Source organism: Pseudogymnoascus verrucosus (assembly GCF_001662655.1).
Source record: "Pseudogymnoascus verrucosus strain UAMH 10579 unplaced genomic scaffold scaffold_5, whole genome shotgun sequence".
Taxonomy (NCBI): domain Eukaryota; kingdom Fungi; phylum Ascomycota; class Leotiomycetes; order Thelebolales; family Thelebolaceae; genus Pseudogymnoascus; species Pseudogymnoascus verrucosus.
In genome coordinates, this window is record NW_017263656.1 from 789,597 (window position 1) to 811,462 (window position 21,866).

The 21,866-nt window shown below is 48.6% G+C and overlaps 8 protein-coding genes across 8 annotated transcripts; 3 read left to right on the top strand and 5 right to left on the bottom strand.

Annotated features, from left to right (window-relative positions):
* The first annotated feature begins 160 nt into the window (after nucleotides 1-160).
* Nucleotides 161-3,201, top strand: SPB1 (AdoMet-dependent rRNA methyltransferase spb1). The gene is made up of 5 exons (XM_018271476.2): nucleotides 161-294; nucleotides 350-356; nucleotides 455-555; nucleotides 607-2,404; nucleotides 2,453-3,201. Exons 1-5 carry the CDS (start codon nucleotides 235-237, stop codon nucleotides 3,001-3,003), a joined length of 2,517 nt encoding a protein of 838 aa, XP_018133692.1. The 5' UTR covers nucleotides 161-234; the 3' UTR covers nucleotides 3,004-3,201.
* On the bottom strand, nucleotides 3,194-5,276 carry VE01_01962 (uncharacterized protein). The gene is made up of 4 exons (XM_018271477.2): nucleotides 4,729-5,276; nucleotides 4,051-4,678; nucleotides 3,766-3,986; nucleotides 3,194-3,681 (listed from the first exon to the last, which is right to left on the bottom strand). Exons 1-4 carry the CDS (start codon nucleotides 4,966-4,968, stop codon nucleotides 3,439-3,441), a joined length of 1,332 nt encoding a protein of 443 aa, XP_018133695.1. The 5' UTR covers nucleotides 4,969-5,276; the 3' UTR covers nucleotides 3,194-3,438.
* Nucleotides 5,277-5,470: 194 nt separating this feature from the next.
* On the bottom strand, nucleotides 5,471-7,088 carry VE01_01963 (uncharacterized protein). The gene is made up of 7 exons (XM_018271478.2): nucleotides 6,826-7,088; nucleotides 6,711-6,764; nucleotides 6,537-6,632; nucleotides 6,302-6,481; nucleotides 6,208-6,252; nucleotides 6,051-6,153; nucleotides 5,471-5,948 (listed from the first exon to the last, which is right to left on the bottom strand). Exons 1-7 carry the CDS (start codon nucleotides 6,853-6,855, stop codon nucleotides 5,839-5,841), a joined length of 618 nt encoding a protein of 205 aa, XP_018133694.1. The 5' UTR covers nucleotides 6,856-7,088; the 3' UTR covers nucleotides 5,471-5,838.
* Nucleotides 7,089-7,170: 82 nt separating this feature from the next.
* VE01_01964 (uncharacterized protein) lies at nucleotides 7,171-8,050 on the top strand. Its single transcript, XM_018271479.2, has 3 exons — nucleotides 7,171-7,348; nucleotides 7,401-7,732; nucleotides 7,786-8,050. Exons 1-3 carry the CDS (start codon nucleotides 7,255-7,257, stop codon nucleotides 7,939-7,941), a joined length of 582 nt encoding a protein of 193 aa, XP_018133697.2. The 5' UTR covers nucleotides 7,171-7,254; the 3' UTR covers nucleotides 7,942-8,050.
* DOT1 (Nucleosomal histone H3-Lys79 methylase) lies at nucleotides 7,647-9,723 on the bottom strand. Its single transcript, XM_018271480.2, has 2 exons — nucleotides 9,110-9,723; nucleotides 7,647-9,060 (listed from the first exon to the last, which is right to left on the bottom strand). Exons 1-2 carry the CDS (start codon nucleotides 9,622-9,624, stop codon nucleotides 8,106-8,108), a joined length of 1,470 nt encoding a protein of 489 aa, XP_018133696.1. The 5' UTR covers nucleotides 9,625-9,723; the 3' UTR covers nucleotides 7,647-8,105.
* A 366-nt stretch (nucleotides 9,724-10,089) lies between these two features.
* On the bottom strand, nucleotides 10,090-12,986 carry VE01_01966 (uncharacterized protein). Its single transcript, XM_059463401.1, has 6 exons — nucleotides 12,673-12,986; nucleotides 11,100-12,621; nucleotides 10,840-11,033; nucleotides 10,713-10,792; nucleotides 10,518-10,667; nucleotides 10,090-10,465 (listed from the first exon to the last, which is right to left on the bottom strand). Exons 1-6 carry the CDS (start codon nucleotides 12,823-12,825, stop codon nucleotides 10,204-10,206), a joined length of 2,361 nt encoding a protein of 786 aa, XP_059319994.1. The 5' UTR covers nucleotides 12,826-12,986; the 3' UTR covers nucleotides 10,090-10,203.
* Nucleotides 12,987-13,134: 148 nt separating this feature from the next.
* RRP5 (RNA binding protein) lies at nucleotides 13,135-18,750 on the top strand. Its single transcript, XM_018271482.2, has 3 exons — nucleotides 13,135-13,652; nucleotides 13,704-18,134; nucleotides 18,194-18,750. Exons 1-3 carry the CDS (start codon nucleotides 13,206-13,208, stop codon nucleotides 18,692-18,694), a joined length of 5,379 nt encoding a protein of 1,792 aa, XP_018133698.1. The 5' UTR covers nucleotides 13,135-13,205; the 3' UTR covers nucleotides 18,695-18,750.
* VE01_01968 (uncharacterized protein) lies at nucleotides 18,606-21,709 on the bottom strand. Its single transcript, XM_059463402.1, has 7 exons — nucleotides 21,425-21,709; nucleotides 21,258-21,314; nucleotides 21,166-21,207; nucleotides 21,092-21,094; nucleotides 20,907-20,984; nucleotides 20,570-20,845; nucleotides 18,606-20,510 (listed from the first exon to the last, which is right to left on the bottom strand). The coding sequence occupies exons 1-7, from the start codon at nucleotides 21,426-21,428 to the stop codon at nucleotides 19,285-19,287; spliced, it is 1,686 nt and encodes a 561-aa protein (XP_059319993.1). The 5' UTR covers nucleotides 21,429-21,709; the 3' UTR covers nucleotides 18,606-19,284.
* Between the last annotated feature and the right edge of the window lie 157 nt (nucleotides 21,710-21,866).

Consider the following 21,866-nt stretch of genomic DNA (forward strand, 5'->3'; position numbering starts at 1 on the left):
ACGCGAACAGCTTTACGCGTAAAGTTATCTTATCTTATCTTATCTTCCCCACATCCCGCATGGAAAAAGGATATCGGTTACACATTAATCCGCTCCGAAGACGTTGGACATTTCGTTTTTTCTTCATTTGCCCATGTACCTTTTATTTTGAGGTTGTGATATCCCACCAAACTACTCCCCCGACGAGTCTCAACTGTACCTCTCACCCGACGGTAACAGGTTGAATACGCCGCCATGGGTATTCAGAAGAAGCACGGCAAAGGCCGTTTGGATAAATGGTACAAATTGGCAAAAGTAAGATCTTCCTTCCCTCGCTGCCACATGTTTACAGAGCTAATTATCATCGCAGGAGAAAGGTAATACCATTGTCGAATTATACGAGTTTTGAGGCGGCAATATTTTTACTGCTGCTGCAAAACATTACTTGGCCATTTTGCTAATCAAATATCTTCAGGATACCGTGCCCGTGCCGCTTTCAAGCTCATCCAGCTCAATAAGAAGTATGGCTTCCTTGAAAAGAGTAAAGTTTTGTTGGATCTTTGCGCCGCGCCTGGAGTACGTCCTTGCATCCTACCTTGATCTACGCATTTTGCTAATGGTTTACAGTCTTGGTCTCAAGTAGCAGCAGAGTGTATGCCGGTGAACAGTCTCATCGTTGGAGTTGATCTGTCGCCCATCAAAGCCATTCCTCGAGTCATTACATTCCAAGGCGATATTACCACTGATAAATGTCGCGCGACAATTCGATCCCATTTCAAGACCTGGAAAGCAGACACAGTTTTGCACGATGGTGCGCCCAACGTTGGTACTGCTTGGGTACAGGATTCTTTCAACCAGGCAGAATTGGCCCTTCAATCCATGAAACTTGCTACGGAATTCCTTGTCGAAGGAGGAACATTTGTTACGAAGGTTTTCAGATCCAAGGACTACAACAGTTTACTGTGGGTTTTCAACCAGCTGTTCACGAAAGTCGAAGCTACCAAGCCGCCATCGTCCCGTAATGTTTCCGCCGAAATCTTCGTTGTGTGTCAAGGTTTCAAGGCCCCAAAACGGATCGATCCTAAATTCCTGGACCCAAAGTTCGTCTTTGCAGAGCTAGCAGATCCTACGCCAAATAACGAAGCTAAGGTTTTTAACCCGGAGATCAAGAAGAGGAAGCGTGACGGTTACGAGGAGGGTAACTACACTCAGTTCAAGGAGGTTCCCGCCAGTGAATTTATCCAAACTACCGATCCGATTGCTATGCTCGGAAGCCTCAACAGATTCAGTTTCGACCAACCACCAAATGGCGACGTTGCTCTTGCAGCTCTGGACAAGATGCCAGAGACGACCGAGGAGATTAGAGATTGTTGCAAGGATCTCCGCGTTTTGGGCCGAAAAGAATTCCGAAACCTGCTTAAGTGGCGTCTCAAGGTTCGGGAGAAGTTTGGATTTGCTACGAAGAAGAGCATCGCAGCGGAAGCAGCTAGCGAGGAGGTTGCTGAGGTAGAGCCTATGGACGAGGAGCTACGCATACAAGAGGATCTCCAACAGTTAAGTGAAAAGGAGACGGCGAGGAAAAAGAGGGAGCGTCGACGTGAGAATGAGAAGAAGCAAAAGGAAATCATTAGAATGCAGCTGCACATGACAGCACCAACTGAGATTGGTCTTGAACAGGCTGGCCCGAATGGAGAGGGCTCGATGTTTGCGCTGAGATCAATTGATAAGGCTGGCGCCGTGGACAAGATTTCAAAAGGGAAAATGGCTATTCTAACGGAGGCGGAGGCGCGTCAAGGGGGTGAAAATGGTGTTTTCCTGCTAGAAGAGGAGGAGGAGAGTGATGTGGAGCAAGATCAGCTGGATCGATACCTAGATTCGATGTACGACCAATACCAAGATCGCAAATCGGAATCGGACGCAAAATTCAGAGCGAAGAAGAACAGGAAAGAATATGAAGACGGAGATTGGGAGGGATTCTCTGCCGATAACGCCAGCGATGACGAGAAGTTAGAACACGACAGCAGTGACGAATCCTCCGATGATGAAGGAGCACCTGTGACCAAATCTCTAATTACGGATCTCGACAACGAGCAGCAGAAACCCAATGGACTTTCAAAACGGGCGGCTCAATTTTTCGATCAAGATATTTTCAAAGATATCGGTGGCGTTGTTGAGGAAGAATCAGAAGCCGAGGACGAGGAAGACGAGCAAGAGCTAGCTGCTGGTTTGGACGACTTGGAAGACCTCGCTGAAAGCAAACGAGCTGAAGTCAAGAAAGCGCCAAAATCCAAACCAAGCGTCCCAACATCAAACGGCTTCGAAGAGTCAGACTCGGATAGTGAAGACGGATTCGAAGTGGTTAAGCGGGATAGCAGAGACGCACAATGGCAAGACCAGGGGCAGCCGCTTAAGAATGGCAAACTTGGTAATTTCCCAGCCCGGAATCAAAATTCCACCAAGCTAACTTCATTAGATATTGACATTATTACTGCGGAAGCCATGACGCTTGCCCAACAAATCGCCTCGGGACAGAAGTCAAGCTACGATCTTATTGACGAGGGTTTCAACAAGTATGCTTTCAAAGATCGCGATGGTCTGCCAGAGTGGTTCTTGGATGATGAAGGAAAGCATGACAGGCCGCATCGCCCTATCTCAGCCGCAGGAGCTGCTGCTATCAAGGAGAAGCTGAGGGCTATGAATGCTCGACCTATCAAGAAGGTCCGAGAAGCAAAGGACCGTAAGAAGTTCCACGCAGCACAACGTCTAGAGAAGCTGCGCAAGAAGTCCGCCTTGCTCAACGACGAGGAAGGTATGACCGAGAAGGAGAAGGCTTCGAGCATCACCAAGCTCATGAGCAATGCGGCAAAGAAGAAGCCAAAGACCCAGGTTAAGGTTGTTGTTGCTGGTGGCGGCAGAGGAGGTATTGCTGGACGACCAAGAGGTGTGAAGGGTCGTTACAAGATGGTGGATGCCAGGATGAAGAAGGATACTCGTGGGTTGAAGCGAGCAGCAAAGAGGAAGTAAATTAGACCCAAGCAGAGAACAACATCCTATGGGTTGGTGTAATGGTTACATTGTTTTGTACCGGGGGAGTCACGGGGCTATAAATTTCATGCCAGCATATAGTTATACGAATATCTAGGCAGCTTTCCGCCTTCATTATGCCTCGGGAGTTCTTGATCACGAAAGATTATTTGTTCATATAGGTTTAAAACCCTCATCTCGTATTGAATACCATGACTAGCATGTGGCTGGTCTCCATGTCATGCCCCTAATGTACTTACATACTTTGCCTCCATAAACCTTCATTGCTCTATAATTCTGTAACTAGAAAGTATCCCATCAAATGCAATTCGGAAGCTTGACCACTTCTGTTGACGCCCCTCGGGGTCCAGCTCCTGGCGCCATATCATATACTCTCAAATGCTCTAAATCTCAATGTCTGGGGTATTTCTCCTGCTATTCTGTCTCGTCCTCTTCGCCTTTTTCGTGGCTCTCATGATTGATGAAAAGGAACGAAAGAACCATGACGAATGCTCCCACCCAATATAACCCGCTTGAATACTGCGAACTAATGATCATCTGCCCAACCAAAGATAGGGGGATGGTCAACGACAGTCCCACGGTGACCACCAGTGGAGTCGTAAGGAGCATCGCATACGCCCATGAGTAGTCGCTAACAAAAGACGACACTGTATTTAACTGTTTCTGTCAGCTCAGATCTCATATATTGCCGTTGCTCGCATTCTAGAACATATCACGGCATGGATGTCTGGGGATAATTACCACAATAATTGTCCAAATCTTGCCTGTCGGGGGAAGTTCGAAGGTCTCAACCCCAGTAAAATGCAGGATAACAAATCCTGGCCAGAGTAAAATTACGTTGAATAGGCCAACCAACCCAAAGAAGAGCGGCATATTCACGCGGTCCTCGTTCTGGACTCGTTTCTTCATAACCACAGAGTACGCTCCGTACAACACAGCTGAGCCAAAGGCAAGGATATCTCCTACTTGCAATATTAGGATTATGCTACTGCAAGGGTTAGGGATAGGCAATCCAGATGTTCTTACCTATAGCGATCTCTCTCTGGGACTTGTGTGGAAACTTGCCACGGTTGTCATCATTCCCCCCAGACAAGTCTACCATGGATATCATTATGATACCAGTCAGACACGCAAGGACACCAACAAGCTTCTTGATGGTAAACTTTTCAACCTTGAGTAGTGCACCGAATATTAGCGTCCATATGCTGCTTGTAGATGTGAGAATAGTTGAGCTTGCAACGCTCGTATATTCAAGGCAAGCTGCAACGAAATAGTTTGCGAGAAACCAGAGAAAGCAGAATTCCAAGCTTAACACAGCGGTCTCACTTATAGTGAGGACGGCATTCTGCATCTCTCCTGCATCTAGAACCGATCCGCCGGTGCTGGAAGTTCCCAAAGCATCGCCTTGCAATAATGGCGCTGCAGAGTGCCCATCAAGATCTAGGTGCCCACCGTCTTCGTCTATATGCTGTTCGTTGCGGTATTTGCCTCTACGAAAGTGACGGAAGAATGAGACCGACGACGTTTTTATTTCACGGAATCCCTGTTGGTGGGCTACCCTCGATAGAATCGGGATCAACGAAATGGCAAAAAACGACGTGTTGAAGTATGTGACAAAGTATGGCTTTGAATATGTGTTATCCGCGAAGATGTACTAAAGGCAATTAGTCGGCACAGTCTTTGAAGCCTAGCTGAAACACTCACACTCGCGAGGAAATTTGAGACCGTCCACAGTATAACGGTTATAAGAAGTAGGATAATGCCCAGTGTTCGGCGAGCCACGTTCTGTAGTCCTGTACTAGCTCTGAAACCTGAAACCTTCGGGCTTGATTCCTCGGTCACGGAGCGCTCGAGATGTTCCTCTGACGCCCTATCGCTGAGGCGTTCAACTTCATATGTATCTGACACGCTTGTCAACGATGCAGGCTGGTCTCGCGAAGCCATGATGGACTTGCTGTGGATTTGCGGGGTACTGTGAAGACTCGGATAACTCAGGGCCTCACTCTCATCAAGGCGAGCCAGGTTGTTCGATCCATGGAATGAGTTCGATGTCTGCCTTAGTTTGGTGGGATATTGCTCCTCCTCGAAGGGAAACGAGGGCGCAGCCGATTAATTCTTTTTCGAGAGATGCCTGTATGTACGGTTCGACGTGTCCTTATTCACGCAACTAGGCTGTTGATTAGATCGACGAGACAGTGGGCGGAGACATGATAGTTTGTGCGACAAAGTCGTGTTCGCAATCTGTATTGGTGTTGTGAAGACGACATCACTCGGCTAGGGTACTCTTGTCTTATCTGTGCATTGACCATGGCGACCTACCCTTCAAGGTGCGTACTTTGACCTCCTCACCTCGACACCCTTATACTTTTGTCTACCCGCCTACTCGCACCCATGGGTTTCAGATTTCCAAGGGACATGGAATATTGGAACTAAACTACCGCCCCCCGTCGATAGGGTTTTATCACAATGCTTATGAAGGTAGAGACAAACAACAATATAGCAAGTATCCTCTGGATTAGACTTTGCCAGGCACCGGAATATAAGATACTGGAGTATGCTGTCTCCGAAGGCGGGAAGGACGATTTGATCATTGCTTGTGAAAGACCCTGGAAATGATATGAAGAAATGAAACGCCATCTGCGCCGTTCAGCCAGTGATTCTATATACATGGCTGCGCTCCTCGCAAAATTGATTCCAGCTGCAAACGGCGCTGGAGGGCCAATATACCAGCTGTGTTTGAACCCACACGCACTCTACCAGACAACTGGAAATGCCTTGGTAGCGGACTCTGCAATTACCCAATATCTATAGCACCTAACAAGCACATCCGTCTCTATCATTCTCCATGTGGATGTTGATCGGATCCCCAAAATCACCACTAAACTCCTCCGACTCCTCTTGCGCAAGAGCATTGCGAGCGATAACTGCGCTTCATGTCAGTGACTGGACTGCTGTGTAATGGTAGTTCCATGGGAGAATACGCCTATTGCGTGATTGCCAACGTCTCAACGGGGAATATATCATACCTTCAAAAGCCTGTTCAACGTTTATCGCCTCTTTTGCGCTAGTTTCGAAATATGGTATGCCACCCTTCGACTGGCAGAAGGTCATTGCACGCTTTGATGAGATCTTGATCCACAGTTAGTTACGCCGTTGACCCTATAGCGCTCTCTGTTAACTTACCATGCGCTTGTTCTCTTCCACATCTATCTTGTTTCCAAGGACAACCTAGACCATATATTAGTTTAGACTTCAACGGGTTCCACAGAGGACTCACGAATGGGAAATTTTCCGGGTCCCGTGGAGAGGCCTGGATCAGGAACTCGTCGCGCCAACTATCAAGAGTGTCGAAACTCTTCGAGTTATTTACGTCGTAGACCAGAACACAACAATCAGCTCCACGATAGAAAGCCACCCCCAATGATTGGAAGCGCTCTTGGCCAGCAGTATCCCATAACTGTAAACGTCAGCAGGCGCGTTCGCAAAACCTCGTCGTAGCAGGGTTGCCGTACCTGCATCGTCACCAAACGGTCGTCCACCAGCACCTCTTTTGTCAAGAAATCGGCGCCAATAGTTGCTTTGTAGCTCGCACTGAACTTCTTGTTGACCTAACCCAACGTCTATCAGTAAGAGTGCCTGCGACGCAGTATGCCCATGAGAGCCCTGCCAGAGAGGGTGGCACGCACATATTGGTTCATCAAACTCGTCTTGCCTACACCACTGTCACCAAGTATAATAACCTGGCACAACCGCACTGTCAGATTGCCACATATGTCTGGGAGGCGATCCAAAGGCGCATACCTTCAAGAGGATCTTCTTTCTGGAAGCCATGGGAGCGAGTAATGATGTATGAAAGAGTCTGGGTTGGGCTCGATCAGTTGTCGATGTGACCTGCTCGAGTGTGCAATGTGAGGCACAGTAAATATATGGTATCAGCTCTTGACGTGTTGCCAAGCAAGAATAACAGAAGCAACAGTCAAAGGGTGTCTTGTGTTGTACCTTGGATCTATCCGATGTCGTGGGGAGAGCCTATGACCCCCAATTATGGGCAGTCTAAGCTTCAACCAATAAGCGAAGTTGGCTGCTTGCCTGCGACCAGGCTGCGATCGGCCAGGCTGGGATCCTGTAGTAATACCTCAGCCTTCCCCCCACGACCGTGACCACTGAAGGGGGCCCCCCAAATAGAACAACCAGTGCTACATCTCAAATGAGCCGCACACGCTCCCACAAATGCCGAGAATGATGTCCTGGCGACAAGAATACCTAGAAAACCTAAAGCAACGGGACGAGCTGGAGAAAGCAAATTATGATCTCATCGATGCCTGTGAGGCGCCCTGGTCCCCTAAGTTATCGGAGGGAAACTAACAGTGGCTCAGACAGCAGGCTTGCTGATCAGACAGCTGCATTAGAGGCCAAGGTATCCGCAAACTCGTCTTCTCCAATACCTACCTCGCCGGGAGACGATGCGCCTGGTTTAAGCAACCAGGAGGGAGTAGCACAAGTGAAGAGTAATCTGGCAGAAGCGCTCCGAGCAAAGGGACAACTACAGCGTCGTCTTAAGGTCACAGAAGAAACTTTGGAGGGGCTTAAAACTAGAGCCAAGGCAGATTCTACTCTTATTGGGGATCTATCTGCAGAGAGGGCACAGCTTATCTTGAAGGTCAAAGACAGAGACGAAGAGCTACGTGGAAAGGCTCAATTATTGGTGGTACCGTTCCCCACCCAGTTCCAGTTCAGTCGGAATACTTACACTATATACAGCAAGTCCAAGACGAAAACATGTCTCTTGATTTACAACTTAACATGGCTGAACAGCAGACGGCTCGCTTGAAAAGGGAGAACAAAGACCTAATAGACCGTTGGATGGCTCGTATGGGCCAAGAAGCCGACGCAATGAATGAAGCCTCAAAATTCTAGAGAATAATGGTATTGATGCGCTTTGCAATGACTGTAAGGATATGTCAATACCGCTCAAAATGCAACTTCCCAGCTTAACACGTTCCTCAGACACCAAACCTCTCAACCCTCTCATCGGTTGCATTAGTTATGAAAGGCCTCGGCCAAATCACAAACTAGTCCACTCAACTGCGATCACCATACAATTGTAACCTTGTGCTGTCCTTGGTCGAGATGTAGTAATTTCCTCCTTCATCCTTCCAGCTGACGCTCTTAGTAGAATATGCCTTCTTTGCAACATCTAAGATATTGGAGGGATCGTTGTTGTTGTAGTTGCTGATCTTCCGATTTTCCGGCACGAAAGACTTCAGTGAAACAATCTTACAGCCTTCTTTAAGATCAAGGAATAGGTTGACCAGACTGACGTTTAACTCTGGTGTGAATACTTCATTGTTCACAAGGACAACGTCTGCTCTTTGGAGAGCTGCCCGTATTTCTTCGTTCACCATGAAATCTCCACGTTCAAGCCTTGTCAACCCCGGTTGGAGCCCCCAGAGCCGACAACGAGCTTCAAATTCTGCCTTCTGAGCTTCGGCTATTGAACATGCATTTTCCATGATCTCACAGCCCCAGCTTTCGCAGCCAACCTGCAACGCAGCCTGGAGCACGACATTCGCAACGCCCGAACCGAGATCTACAAATACTTGCTTGGAGGTTATCTTCGTCTCGGCAAGAATTTTGTACACGAGATTAGATTTAAGCTCCCCGTAAATCTCGTTGGTGCCGTTTTCGTATTTCCTAAGGAGATCGACCTTTGGAGAGACCGCTCGATCATACGTCTGGGCCATAATTCTAACGACGAGGCTCTCAGAAACGCTATGCTTCTTATCGAGTACCGTTGCAATATCCTCTCCATTTCGCAATGACTCTACTGCAGAGTTGTAGTCGATAAGGGCACTCTTAAACCCCTCTAACGAACCGAGGTTTCTTGCACGTTCAAGTCGCCGGATAATACCAGTGTCTGGATCCACGAATGGCTCTGCTTTTCCGTCATCAAGGAAGAAGTCGGTGAAGTCCTTTATTACTCCTAGGATTTCCTCCACAGGGTCGAATGAATCTTTTTTGAACACTAGCTCGTACCTGTATTGATGTCAGCAGTGGCGTTTCCGGTATGAAATATGAAGCCCACCTTTCAGCTATTGAGCTTCCAGGGTACTGCAGACACACTGGAGCCCCTTCCAAAGTTGTATCCCCAAAAGCGGCCCGGTAACCAAGTTTATGAGAGGCGATATCGGCGGCATGAATTAACAGTGTAGAATCTATTTGCGAAAACTGCTTTCGTGACGGAAGAGTTCGGTTTGGATCGTCCAACTCCGCTGGCGTCAGCCTCTGCCTTTTATTGACTGGCGGCGACTCTTGGCCTTCATCTTCGCTTGAGTCACTTTCTATCCTCTGGTATACTGGAGATCGTTTGCGACTGGTGGATCTTTCGGGAAGGCTGAGTTTCGTCGAATAACTATCCTTTCGCGAACTTCTGCTTGTCTGTCCCAAGGATTTCGACCTGGGCAGACTCGACGCTAGGCGCGCTTCACTTTGTAAACGAGACGGCGCCCTGTTTATGGTCCCTGGTGATGCTTTGATAGGGACGGTTTCTGTTCGAATCTTTTGCTTCGAGCTAGAGGGGTTTTTGTTCCAAAAAGACATGTGATTAACGAGCGTTGCAGATGGCGATCTTCCAAAACAATAAATATCCAACAAAGAGACTGGTACAAGAAGAATCAAAGCAATAAAATATCGATGTTGTGGAATAAGCAGAATTGAGGGTCCAGCCTTGTCCATGATGCGCTTCGGCGTTTCTTCAAGGGTCGCACCGGTCGGAAAACCTTTTATCCGCTGTCTTTGTGGTTTGCCACCGAGGTGGCGGCCAAGTTTATGGCCAAGATTATGGAGGGGCTGGACATAACAACAGCGGTTACAGCAACTATAGTCTATGTAAAGGTGTTCAATTGCTTGGGGCCACGATATTTAAGCTAGCTACTGGCGGGTGAAACTGAAGGAAAAGCACCATGGATTTAAATTGCTGATATTGATCCTAATCTACATCTATAGCCCCACTTCATACCCTAGGACGACATCCACATGAAGCATATCAAATATATTGTATTTATTCCTCTAATTTGAAATAATAAAATAAATAGCATGCCGCCTCTAATTGTGCAGAATCCCTGGGTATTTTCCGAATGTAATATGCTTAACTCCAGACACCATCCGCAACGCGACCAGTCATAGCTTTGATTTAATAACCTCAAGTCTATACTTGACATCCTTCAATACCTTAGTAGTGGGCTTCCACTCCTCAAACTGCAATAGAAGCTCCTTAGCCTCCTGGTCTAGCTCCGTTTTAACAACATCTTCTTCTAGCAGCCCTCTCATACTCCAAGGTAACTGGAAGGGATTAGAGCTGCTAGTTGCCGCACTCCTTTGGACCTTTAGATCAACATTTTGACCGACTGATGTCGTCTCCAGCGCAAATTGGACACTTAAGCTAGAGCGTTTATTAGCGAGGTTAATCATGCAACAAATGGGAAGCAACGCACTCATAAATGGCCTCTTCGTCATACAGCCTTGAATGCCCTTCGCCACTATAAAGACTACCAGCTAATGGGGCGGAAAGCGCCTTGATGAGTTGATGATCTGATACTCCTAGGTTCCGCAATTTCAAAGCGAAACCTACCAGATTTGTGATGCTAGATACTATTAGCTGTGACATAAAAACAAGGGTGGGATCGTACAAATCGGGAGCATGGATGCGGCCATCTACAAAAACTGAACGGTAGATGTAGGGGTGATCCACTGGTGAGAACACAGCCGACTGTCCTGTTAGCCCTAGCCCAACTAACGTATTTAGATTCCTCATACCTCTAGAGAAACAAGCTGATCATCAATGCTGCCGACATAAGTTACTCGCACCCCATATTTCAGGGCAACACCAAGAGACTCGTGGTAGCTCCGAGAAACGTCACTGTCCGGGTCTGCGAAGTCGAACAGTTCCGCAGCGCTGCCGCTAAATAGTCGTGACTTATAATCTGTGAATGGCCCAAGTGAGACACCAGCTAGAGCACCGGACTGGTTAGTTACCTGAATATCAAATCGTACGGGGAAATCCTGTGTTAGCTTACCCATAGCACAGACACCAATCTTCGCCGAGGTCACTACCCCAAGGTTTATGAGCTTTGCAGTTAGCATCATCGCAACAGGAACCCCTTGGCTGTGACATGACACAAGGATGAAGTCAGCTTGCCGAACGTGTTCGACCCAATTTAGAAGAAGCTTCCATAGATGGTCAACGCGTTCCGCAATCTTCCCTTCACCTTCAAGAGCAATCTTCTCAATATCACACTGGACCCCCATTTTTACAGCCCATCTCTCAATAGCAGAGGCCCCATGGTTTGCAAATCGAATCGAAGTTCCTGTCGGTTGCCCAATCACTGTCCTCAAGAGAGCGGCTGGAAATAACCCATGTATTCCGATTGCAATTGCTTTCTTGATCTTGGGTGGGTCCTTGATTACAAAAAGATGGTTCGTCGGAGGTTGGTGGCTACGAAATAACAGACGGGCGATTTGCTGTATTATTGACGGGCTCTCTGCTAGATGGTAGGTATTTCTGAAAGAAGGGAGTAATAGATTCGGAGCGATGGATTTTGTAGAAGAGGAACTCGTGACTGCAGCCGTCTTAGCTGGTAACTCTGGTCCTGCTTTCGCGGTTTTAGGCCCGTTGGACAAAGCCGCCACTGGATGTTCTTGCGACGGTTCTCCAGTAACAGCGATCTCCCCCATCTCATCAGAATTGGTTGTTTGTGAAGTTGCGCTTGGAACCTGTCTAGACCAGAAAGCCCAGCTAGAGCCGGTGGTTGTAGCGTTGCTACTTTGTTCGTTATCTTTGCCCATAGTTAAATCTGGCTTTATGAGTTCTTGTTCGCTGTTATTTTCTTCGGGCCGAGCAACTGTGATAGTGGAGTTAGATACAGGCCATAACCCCGGCCAGCGGCTGTTTGGCTCTGTTCGCCTATGTTGGCCGGTTTCTGCGTTCTGTCGAGGATCAGTAGCAACAGTTGAAGCCAATGGAGATTGCGGCTTCGTTTTGTCGACTGAAGATGGCACATTATTGGATGGTTGCTGAGGTTCATCGACAGATGGGACAGCTTCTTCAGCAGCAACTGATCCATGTTGGACGTTATGTCCGGCTTTTGTGGGCCGCAGCCACTCTAACCACCCAGTTTCTTTTGGTCGTTCCACAACGTTGTCTGATTCAGGCTTTGAATTATCAGACTCGGGCTCAACAACAGTATCTGTCGATTTCGATTCGTCGCCAGTAGGCTTCGCGGAATGTGTTGTCGGTCCGTTCGCAGTGTCATAAGTGCCTCTAGTGGTATCTTTGATCGAGGGTTCTCCGGAGACGAGCTCAAGTGTCTCTTTGCTTTTCCCGGGATCCATAGATGCTGGGCGAGAGACAGTGGCTTTGGAGGGTTGTGGCCCCGCCGGAGTTCTTTGCTCGAATAGCGCAACATCGGCTGGCCGGGAGTTGTTGCCAGATTTGCCAGCCATAATAGATTCCTTTACGACCTGTATAGATGGATTCGATTTTATCCCCGATTTTATCCTCGGCCAGGACCCTCCACCATACCAGCTGCGGGGTTGGATCTGGTTCAGTCAGTGAGTAGCCCATCGCCGACTCCAGGAACGGGTGCAAACCTCTCCTGTAGTTGTCGTTGCAGGCCTTATATTCTTGGTACCATCTGTATCGTTCGGGGTTTGAGAAGCCGCAGTTGCCTTCAGGACGCCTTGACGACTGGCGCGCGTACTTTCATCGTCGGAGTTTGACTGTCGTGGTTTCTGTGAGGCCATGAGGCCTTGAGGTAGTTTCTCCACTCGTTATTACTATGCAGGTTGCAATAAGTAAATATATATTTCACGGAGCTTAATATTTAAAGGAAAGCTACTTGGATCTTCATAAACGGTTGCACATCCATGAGTGCCGTTAACTTAGGTACGGCGCGTTAGTTGCTGTACCATTGGTGGTTTGACTGGTGCCTCGGAGCTTCGTCATAAGCCAACACCAAGGCACACATTAAGTGGTCCGTGTGGCGCGCGGGGCTAGTCAGATAACGAACTCGGTGAAAAGCGGCAGAAACATAAATAATTCTTATTTTCTACTAACTTCCTGTTTCGAGGAAAGGCAAGTAGAAAAGTAAATTTGCTTGGAGCAAATTCCACACACGACAATCATGGGGCCGATCAAAAGAAAGACGGGGCCCACGAATGATTCATTTGTTCGATCAAAGAAGGTCGGCGAAAATGATAACAGACCGCAAAAGAGACTGCGACAGGAGGACACTGGAACCTCTAATACAGCAAAGCCCAACAGCGGAACTACCACTCTACCGACTGCACATGTTCCCAAAATTGCAAAAGCCAGAGAAGAAGAGGCTGCCTTCCCACGTGGAGGCGCAAGCGTCCTAACACCTCTGGAGCACAAACAGATTAACATCGACGCGACCAGAGATGTCCTGTTCGAACATGAGACCGCATCAAGGGCGAAAGCTGATGGGGATTCAGAAGCGGCTACTACCCATGGAGGGAAGAAGCGCAAGCAAAAAAGCAAGGGAACCAAGGACGCAAATGTGAAGGGGGACGAAGGTGACGACATAAGGATCGAGGGTCTAAGTTACAAGGTTAGTACCTCTCTTGAGCAGGCAAATGTGGTTTATGCTAATGTCGAACAGCGCCTCGTCCCAGGGTCATTGGTACTTGGGCAAGTCTCGAAAATAAATATTCATGATATAGCTCTAGCACTTCCAAACAACCTAACTGGTTATGTCCCCCTAACCTCGATATCGGGGAAGTTGACGGAAAGGGTTGAAAGGTTGGTGGCAGCAGATGACGGAGCAAGCGACGACGATTCTTCGAGTATAGCAGATGACATTGATCTCAACGACCTATTCTCAGTTGGTCAGTACCTGCGAGCGTTCGTTGTTTCTACGAACGAGAGCAATGCATCTGGCGCTGAGGTCGGGAAACGGCGCATTGAGCTCTCTCTTCAGCCTCAGCAAGCCAATAGCGGCATTACTGCGAAAGAACTGGCCCCGAACAGCATGATAATGGCATCAGTGGTCAGTGTTGAAGATCATGGTATTATTATGGACATTGGGTTGCAGAAATCTGCCATTGGAGGGTTCATGTCCTCCAAAGAGATCGGGTACGCCATCGAGATGAATACGATACAGGAAGGTGCAGTTATGCTGTGCATGATCACAGGCCTCAGTTCCAATGGCAAAATTGTCAAGTTGTCGGCAGACCTTCAAAAGATCGCCAATTCTAAGAAGCCGACGTACTTGAGCGACGCACCGACTGTCGATGCCTTTTTACCGGGAACGGCGGTCGAATTTCTCCTCACAGATATCACGCCCAGGGGTGTGGCTGGCAAGGTTATGGGCAGCATCGATGTGACAGCCGACTTAATACACTCTGGACTCGGTAACGCTGGAAAGGACCTAGAGAAGAAATACAAGGTCGGCAGCAAAGTCAAAGGCAGAATTATCTGCACATTCCCAAATGTTGAACCCAGGAAACTTGGCATCTCCCTACTGGATCATGTTATGTCCCTCTCGACACAGCAGGCACAGAAGAACGCACAGAAACACGATCCTCTTCAGATCCTCCCATTATCCAGCATCATTGAAGAAGCGACAGTCAAAAAAGTTCAACCAGGAATAGGCTTATTCGTTGACATCGGAGTTAAAGGGGTGAATGGTTTTGTGCATATTTCGAGGGTTGCAGATTCAAAAGTCGAAACACTTTCTGAATCAGTCGGGCCTTACAAAGTTGACTCAACCCACCGGGGCAGAGTTGTCGGGTATAACTCACTGGATGGAATCTATCTCGTGTCTCTGGAGCAGAGGATCCTTGAACAGCCATTTTTGCAGATCGAAGACCTAACCATTGGCGAGGTTGTCAAGGGAAAGGTGGATAAGCTACTTATCAACGAAGCCGGTATTGGTGGCCTGTTTGTCAAACTTGCCGACGGTATCACCGGCCTTGTACCAGAAATGCATATGGCTGATGTCAAATTTCTTCACCCCGAGAAGAAATTCAAAGAAGGCCTTAGTGTCACTGCCCGTGTCCTTTCGACGGACTTGAGCAAGCGCCAGTTTCGCCTAACATTGAAAAAGGCGTTGGTTAACTCTGAAAGCCCCGTTTTCAAGTCATACGAAGATATTGAACCTGGCTCGCAAAGCCCGGGGACTATAATCAGCATTCTACCTGGCGGAGCAGTTGTCCAGTTTTATGGTACTGTTCGTGGCTTCCTACCAGTCTCGGAGATGAGCGAGTCATACATACAGGATCCTAGCCAACACTTCCGCGTTGGGCAAGTCGTCAATGTTCATGTCCTAAATGTTGACCCTGCAGCCGCAAGACTCACAGTTTCCTGCAAAGATCCGGCAGCCTTTGGGCTCTCACAACAAAGTGCGCTGAAGAAGCTTCGAATTGGCGAAATAGTTTCCGCCACCGTGACGGAGAAGTCCAATGACGACATATCGGTTGAACTTGAACTCTCTGGTCTGCGGGCTATACTCCCTGTCGGGCATCTTACGGATGGCTCGGAGGCCAAAAACTTGTCAGCTTTCAAGAAGATAAGGGTGGGACAGACGCTCCAAAACCTGGCTGTCATTGACAAAGTCGAAAAGAACCGACTCATAACTCTTACAAACAAGTCCAGCCTAGTTAAAGCAGCGAACGAGAGAACTCTGTTACGAGAGTTTGCCGATGTTAAGGAGAGCAAGATTGTGCATGGTTTTGTGAAGAACATCACACCTACAGCAGTTTTTGTCCAATTTGGAGGTGGAGTTACTGGGCTTTTGCCAAAGTCTAAATTACAAGATGAGGCTCAGACTCTGCATGATTTTGGCCTCCGCCGCCTCCAATCATTGACGGCCAAGGTCCTCTCTGTTGATCAAAGCGAGAAACGATTTCTGCTGTCTGTCAAAGACATTAACATCCCGGTACCATCCGTCGATGGCGAGTTGGTACACCGTGGCGAATCCCAGAAGGCTGTTAACCCAGTTGATGAAAGCATAACTGCTGCGGAAGACTTTACGTTGGGCAGGGTCACGATGGCTAGGATCGCCTCGGTCAAAGAAACCCAAATTAATGTGCAGTTGGCCGACAATATCCAAGGCAGAATCGATGTATCTGAAGCTTTTGGATCTTGGGAGGAGATCAAAGACCGGAAGCATCCACTGAAGCAATTCTCTGCGAAACAGACTATCCCCGTTCGAGTTCTTGGTATCCATGATGCCAAAAACCATAGGTTCTTGCCCATCACCCACACAGCCGGCAAGACGGCAGTCTTCGAACTGTCTGCAAAGTTGGCTAAAACAACAGAGAGCGCACCAGAGGCTCTTACCCTTAATAAAGTGAAGGTGGGGTCATCTTGGATTGCATTTGTCAACAATGTGCGTGACGATTGCCTCTGGGTTAATATATCCCCCAACGTTCGGGGACGTATCGGCGCTCTTGACATCTCCGACGATGTATCCTTACTCAACAACCTCGAGTCAAAGTTTCCAGTTGGGTCTGCCATAAAAGTCAGCGTGACTGGGATTGATGTTGCAAATAACCGCCTGGACCTAAGCGGCCGATCAGCAAGAGGCAGCAGCAGTGCTTTGAGTTTCCAAGATTTAAAGAAGGATATGGTTGTACCTGCAAGGGTCACTAAGGTCACAGAGCGTCAAATCATGGTCCAACTGAGCGATAAAGTCTCAGGGCCAGTGAACTTGACTGATCTTACTGATGACTTCTCCGACGCCAACCCAACAATCTATTCGAAAAACGATATTGTTCGCGTGTGTATCACAGACGTTGACGTCCCCAACAAACGCATAAGGCTCACAACAAGACCATCCCGAGTTCTCAATTCCTCTCTACCTGTTAAAGATGCGGAAGTTTCATCTGTTGCGCAGCTGAAGGTGAATGATGTTGTCAGGGGCTTTGTCAAGAATGTTGCCGAGAATGGCATATTCATCAGCCTTGGTGGGAACGTGACAGCCTACACTCGAGTATCCGACCTCTCCGACGCCTACATCAAGGAATGGAAGTCAAGCTTCCAGGTCGATCAGCTTGTCAAGGGAAAAGTGATAGCCGCCGATCCAGCCTTGAACCATGTCCAGTTGAGCCTAAAATCGTCTATTGTCGACAACGATTATGTTGCACCTATATCACTTAATGACCTGGAGGTTGGCCAGACTATTACTGGCAAGATTCGAAAGGTTGAGGATTTCGGTGTGTTCATCGTTGTGGACGGCTCGATGAACGTTAGTGGTTTATGCCATAGGAGTGAAATGGCTGAAAGTCGGGTCACAGATGTCAAGAAGCTTTACTCTGAGGGTGATGCTGTGAAGGCAAAGGTACTAAAGATTGAATTAGACAAGAGGCGCGTAAGCTTTGGTCTAAAAGCTTCATACTTCAAAGATCAATCCGAAAGTGACGAGGAAATGGATGATGGCATAGAAGATGGCATGGAAGGAGTACAACTGGGTAGTGACGACGACGCAAATTCGGAAGAGGAGGATTCCGGCAACTTGGAGAGGCTTGACGCATCAGCCGCATTATCAGGAGATGATTCGGACTCCGATATGGAAGATGCTCCACAGAAACCAAGCGGTCTCCCACTCGAAGCGGGAGGATTCAACTGGACTGCGTCCACCCTGGATGATGCGGACCAGCAAATTGGTATAGATTCTGATGAAGAGGGGTTGGCAAGTGCGTCGAAAAAGAAGACACGCCGCAAGCCACTTATCAAGGTCGACCGTACTGGAGAGCTTGATGCCAATGGCCCACAGTCGACAAGTGATTTCGAACGGCTATTGCTGAGCGAACCGGATTCTTCACAGTTGTGGATTGAATACATGGCTTTCCAGGTGAAGCTCAGTGAACTTGCCAAAGCACGAGAGGTTGCAGAGCGAGCCATTCGAACCATCAACATGCGCGAAGAAGCGGAGAAGATGAACGTATGGATAGCCCTGCTTAACCTGGAAAATGCGTATGGAAGCGATGACACGACCGAAGAAGTCTTCAAACGTGCCTGTCAGTATAACGATGCTTTCGAAATCCATGAACGGTTGACAAGCATCTACATTCAGTCGGGCAAGCATACCGTAAGCTACAACTTCTACAGCCCTTTTCTAGTTTCAGAATTTGCTAACAATTACAACAGAAAGCCGATGAGCTCTTCCAAGTTCTGATCAAGAAGTTTTCGCAATATCCCAATGCCTGGTACAATTATGCGCATTTCCTGCATTATACGCTGTCATCTCCAGATAGAGCATGGGCTCTTTTACCCAGGGCCATTCAGTCGCTACCATCGCATAACCACCTCAGTCTCACGATCAAGTTTGCAGCTCTCGAGTTTCACTCACCGCATGGCTCACCTGAACGAGGAAGAACGACATTTGAGGGAGTCTTGGCAACGTTCCCGAAGAGGTTGGATCTCTGGAATCAACTTTTGGATCTCGAGATACAACAGGGTGATGAAGGCATAGTCAGGGCACTCTTTGAGCGAGTAGCCAGGAGTAAGGACTTGAAGCCGAAGGGTGCAAAGGCCTGGTTCAAGCGTTGGAGTGAGTGGGAGGGAAAGCACGGAGATGCCAAGAGCCAGGAGAAGGTTAAGGCAAAGGCAGTAGAATGGGTTCGCGCCACGGGAAGATTGGAAGGTTGAGGATATATATATCGGTTGCATTAGCTAGTCAATACACGTTCATTCATTTTTAACATAAATATCGAGACATAAACGGACTGGGTCTTCAAAGTTGAGACGTCTGGAAGGCATTTATAAATACAAGCATGCGAGAATCCATATTTCTGTGCCATTTGGCACTATCGTGCATGCCAGCGATCATAATGCGGCGGTGAGTCTAGTTGCCACTACTTCTCATGTGAGAGCACACCTTTGCATTCATTCTTCCAATGCTCCCATGATAGATCCTCAATAGAACTTTTGAAGCCCGCTGAAAACGCAACCGTATATGCGAAGTAGAAACAACGAAGAAAGCATAGTTATGAGACAGCCTTAATGCAACGCGACATACTCGGTATCATTCATACGCGCTATCCAAAGCCAAATCAGCAAGGAGTTAAGCGCACACACAAGATACCAGAAACGACAAACATGACCAAACGCCGAGTACAGATCCATCCACTGCATATAGTACCGTCGTGTAAAGAGATTGGATCAGAAAATGCCCAACCCTTCATGGCTGCATATTTCGCTTCCCGCACTGCCCTGGACGCTGAATTAAAAACCTATGATTAAATACCACGTGCGCCACCACGCTGGTTCTTTTTAGGTTTTGAGACCGTGCTCCAGCCGTCTTCCTCTGGAGCTTCTGCCACCTGCTCGGCAGCTGCGCCGGATGGTGGAGCTCCACCGTTGGCTCGTGGCCCTGGACCTCTGTTGGAATCGTTGCGAGGACCACGTGGTGGCCCATCACCGCGAGGACCCCTTGGGACATCGCCTCGAGGGGGCTTTGGGCCAGCTGCAGGGCGTCTCCAGGCACCGGTATCGGCGGGTTTCTGTTGAGCTGCCTCTTTAGGCTTAGAGTCGGTGGTGTCTTGAGTCGCAGCATCTTCGTCCAGGGTAAGACCATCCGCTTTCTTCACAATCTCTGCAGTTGCTGTGCCGTCATCAGTCTCGCCTTCGGTCTTTTCTGCCTTTGCAGCCTCCTTAGCGATGCGCTTTTCCTCGCGAGACTTGTCATCGGCCTCCTTTTTCTCCTTCAGCGCAGCAACTCGTTTCTCTTCGATCTCCCTTTCTTTGGCAGCAGTGTCAATAGGACGTGCTGCACCGAATGGGCTAGCCTTAGCATCGCCAGAAGCAGATGCTGGTGAAGCCACGTCAGCTGCTTCAGACACTGTGCGCTTTGTCAGGTTCAGCTTTGGTCTTCCAACGGGGGCTGCAGAGGCTGTTGCGGGAGAAGCCGGGCCTTCACTACCATCCCTCGATGGCAGCGGCGAAGTCGCAGCTGGTGCAACTGGGGCGTCTGGCTTCATCTTTGTTCGCCATTGGCTATCCTGCTCTGCGGCGGTTGGGGCCCTATCAGCAACTGGGCGCTCCTGAAACTCGCGTCTTGGAGGTCTCGAGCCATCCTGGGAGTCCTGGGTACGGCCCTCTCCCCATGCTGCTGGCGATGCTCTCCTATCTTTGAACCCTTCCGCACGCGGCCCATCAACTGTGCTGCTGCGGCCCCCTTCTCTAGTGCTCGTCTGGCGCTCCTGTTGGGGGAGTGGGGACAGTGGCCCACGACGCTCCCAGTTGCCAAAGTCTCTGACCTTTCCATCATCCTGGGGGAATGGGTCACGGCGCTCTCTACGGTCACCGCCGGATTCCGAGCCTCCATCGCCAAATGTTCTTCCAGATGCGAACCCTCTCTCAGGTGCTCGGCGGTCGTTTCCTCCGCGACCTGGCAGGTCGGGCAATGGTCCCTTGCGACTCCAGTCTCCCAATTCACGAACATCTGGGCGATCACGATCTTTGGCTATATAGCAAGGGTGGTCAGCATGAGGAGGTACATGTAGGAACGGTTGTAAAACATACGTGGATCTGCGACGCTGACTCTGATGTTTCTGCCCTGGAATTGCGATCCCGAAAGTGCTAATGCCTTGATCAGGCCTTCGCGGGAACCAAACTCTGCATATCCAAACCCCTTGGGTTTCATTTCGAGCTTGTCTTCGATGATGCGAACATTGGTGCATTCGCAATCAGCAAAGAAATCTGTCACGTCTCCAACGGTAGCGTCGAATGAGAGGTTTCCTAGATGCACAGTATAAGGTGGCTTATCTGGGAGAGGTAATTCCTCTCTGACAGAGTATCCTGAATCGCACTGTTAGCAGGTGCATGGCTCCTTGGCATATTCCAAATTAGAGTGACGAACCAGCTAGGTTACCACTTCCGAAGGTAGTGTTTGTAGAGCCGTAAGTTCGCTTTTCGGCGCCATATCCAGCACGAGAGTCTATTGAATCAGCATAATCCAAGCCTGTAAAATAAGTCGCCCGGAAGGGGTTGGTGATATGGGTTCCATGTGTGCCATTTTCGGGGTTTTGGGACGGGCAAACATACCGGCTATAAACGATTAGCAAGCTGAAATTATTGAGAGGGTCAATTCCAAAAATAAAAAAGAAAGATATACTCACAGACTGGCATATCCTCCATCTCATCAGCCCAGGACCCAAGTTCTGTGCCGTATTAGCGATGTAACATCTAGACATCTCCATATATAGCTTACTCTCATCAGTCATGAAGGCCCCGAGGGACATCTTCTGCTGTTCCTTCTTTTTCGGACCTGCAGAATATGTTGTCAGCTCCATGCTCATCTCCAGATAGGCCGGCCTCAATTGATCCTGCTTCGAAGCGGCCAAAGCGAGACCGGTCCAGGTGGGCAAAGTCACTCACCCATGATTGCGGATATAGAAAAAATGCGCGGGAACAAGTTGTAACGGGCGGTGTTTAATTAGAGCGCTGAAGGAAGTTCTGTTCTGTCCTTCGGGTTGATGTTTATCGTGTGAATCCCCAGTGTCCGATGTGGATGTGATTCTGGGAGCGAGGGGTGGATTAGAGTGATCGAAATCTCCGAATTGAGATGATGCTTTTTTTGATGGGTTTTAGTGAATAATATCAGGTGCAAGGAACCCAACGCACGTGCACGGTCTGTACTTTTTAAGCGAGAGAAAGCCTGGTTATAAAGCGGTAGTAGTGGTGTTTTGGTGGTGGCGGGTGGCATTTTAGTACTTCTAAGGTGTCGGTAAGGCTAACACTGGCGAAGTCTCAGTGTTCAGTCACGTGATATTATGCACCAGACTACCTTGGCCACACTTTGCCCACAGCTTGTTACTTG

What these genes read in the sequence shown, in the direction of transcription:
- SPB1 (XM_018271476.2), top strand. Translation starts at nt 235, where the DNA reads ATGGGTATTCAGAAGAAGCACGGCAAAGGCCGTTTGGATAAATGGTAC. An exon ending in ATCTTTGCGCCGCGCCTGGA is followed by an intron (nt 556 to 606) that starts GTACGTCCTTGC and finishes AATGGTTTACAG; the next exon opens with TCTTGGTCTCAAGTAGCAGC. An exon ending in GCTTAAGAATGGCAAACTTG is followed by an intron (nt 2,405 to 2,452) that starts GTAATTTCCCAG and finishes TAACTTCATTAG; the next exon opens with ATATTGACATTATTACTGCG.
- VE01_01962 (XM_018271477.2), bottom strand. Translation starts at nt 4,968, where the DNA reads ATGGCTTCGCGAGACCAGCCTGCATCGTTGACAAGCGTGTCAGATACA. An exon ending in TCTCAAATTTCCTCGCGAGT is followed by an intron (nt 4,679 to 4,728) that starts GTGAGTGTTTCA and finishes AATTGCCTTTAG; the next exon opens with TACATCTTCGCGGATAACAC. An exon ending in CCAGAGAGAGATCGCTATAG is followed by an intron (nt 3,987 to 4,050) that starts GTAAGAACATCT and finishes TATTGCAAGTAG; the next exon opens with GAGATATCCTTGCCTTTGGC.
- VE01_01963 (XM_018271478.2), bottom strand. Translation starts at nt 6,855, where the DNA reads ATGGCTTCCAGAAAGAAGATCCTCTTGAAG. An exon ending in GAAAGAAGATCCTCTTGAAG is followed by an intron (nt 6,765 to 6,825) that starts GTATGCGCCTTT and finishes CGGTTGTGCCAG; the next exon opens with GTTATTATACTTGGTGACAG. An exon ending in TGGAAGAGAACAAGCGCATG is followed by an intron (nt 6,154 to 6,207) that starts GTAAGTTAACAG and finishes CTGTGGATCAAG; the next exon opens with ATCTCATCAAAGCGTGCAAT.
- VE01_01964 (XM_018271479.2), top strand. Translation starts at nt 7,255, where the DNA reads ATGCCGAGAATGATGTCCTGGCGACAAGAATACCTAGAAAACCTAAAG. An exon ending in TTATGATCTCATCGATGCCT is followed by an intron (nt 7,349 to 7,400) that starts GTGAGGCGCCCT and finishes ACAGTGGCTCAG; the next exon opens with ACAGCAGGCTTGCTGATCAG. An exon ending in GAAAGGCTCAATTATTGGTG is followed by an intron (nt 7,733 to 7,785) that starts GTACCGTTCCCC and finishes CACTATATACAG; the next exon opens with CAAGTCCAAGACGAAAACAT.
- DOT1 (XM_018271480.2), bottom strand. Translation starts at nt 9,624, where the DNA reads ATGTCTTTTTGGAACAAAAACCCCTCTAGCTCGAAGCAAAAGATTCGA. An exon ending in GGAAGCTCAATAGCTGAAAG is followed by an intron (nt 9,061 to 9,109) that starts GTGGGCTTCATA and finishes ACATCAATACAG; the next exon opens with GTACGAGCTAGTGTTCAAAA.
- VE01_01966 (XM_059463401.1), bottom strand. Translation starts at nt 12,825, where the DNA reads ATGGCCTCACAGAAACCACGACAGTCAAACTCCGACGATGAAAGTACG. An exon ending in CAACGACAACTACAGGAGAG is followed by an intron (nt 12,622 to 12,672) that starts GTTTGCACCCGT and finishes TGACTGAACCAG; the next exon opens with ATCCAACCCCGCAGCTGGTA. An exon ending in GACGAAGAGGCCATTTATGA is followed by an intron (nt 10,466 to 10,517) that starts GTGCGTTGCTTC and finishes TAAACGCTCTAG; the next exon opens with CTTAAGTGTCCAATTTGCGC.
- RRP5 (XM_018271482.2), top strand. Translation starts at nt 13,206, where the DNA reads ATGGGGCCGATCAAAAGAAAGACGGGGCCCACGAATGATTCATTTGTT. An exon ending in TCGAGGGTCTAAGTTACAAG is followed by an intron (nt 13,653 to 13,703) that starts GTTAGTACCTCT and finishes AATGTCGAACAG; the next exon opens with CGCCTCGTCCCAGGGTCATT. An exon ending in TTCAGTCGGGCAAGCATACC is followed by an intron (nt 18,135 to 18,193) that starts GTAAGCTACAAC and finishes CAATTACAACAG; the next exon opens with AAAGCCGATGAGCTCTTCCA.
- VE01_01968 (XM_059463402.1), bottom strand. An exon ending in GGCCTTCATGACTGATGAGA is followed by an intron (nt 21,208 to 21,257) that starts GTAAGCTATATA and finishes AATACGGCACAG; the next exon opens with AACTTGGGTCCTGGGCTGAT. An exon ending in CGGAAGTGGTAACCTAGCTG is followed by an intron (nt 20,846 to 20,906) that starts GTTCGTCACTCT and finishes AGTGCGATTCAG; the next exon opens with GATACTCTGTCAGAGAGGAA.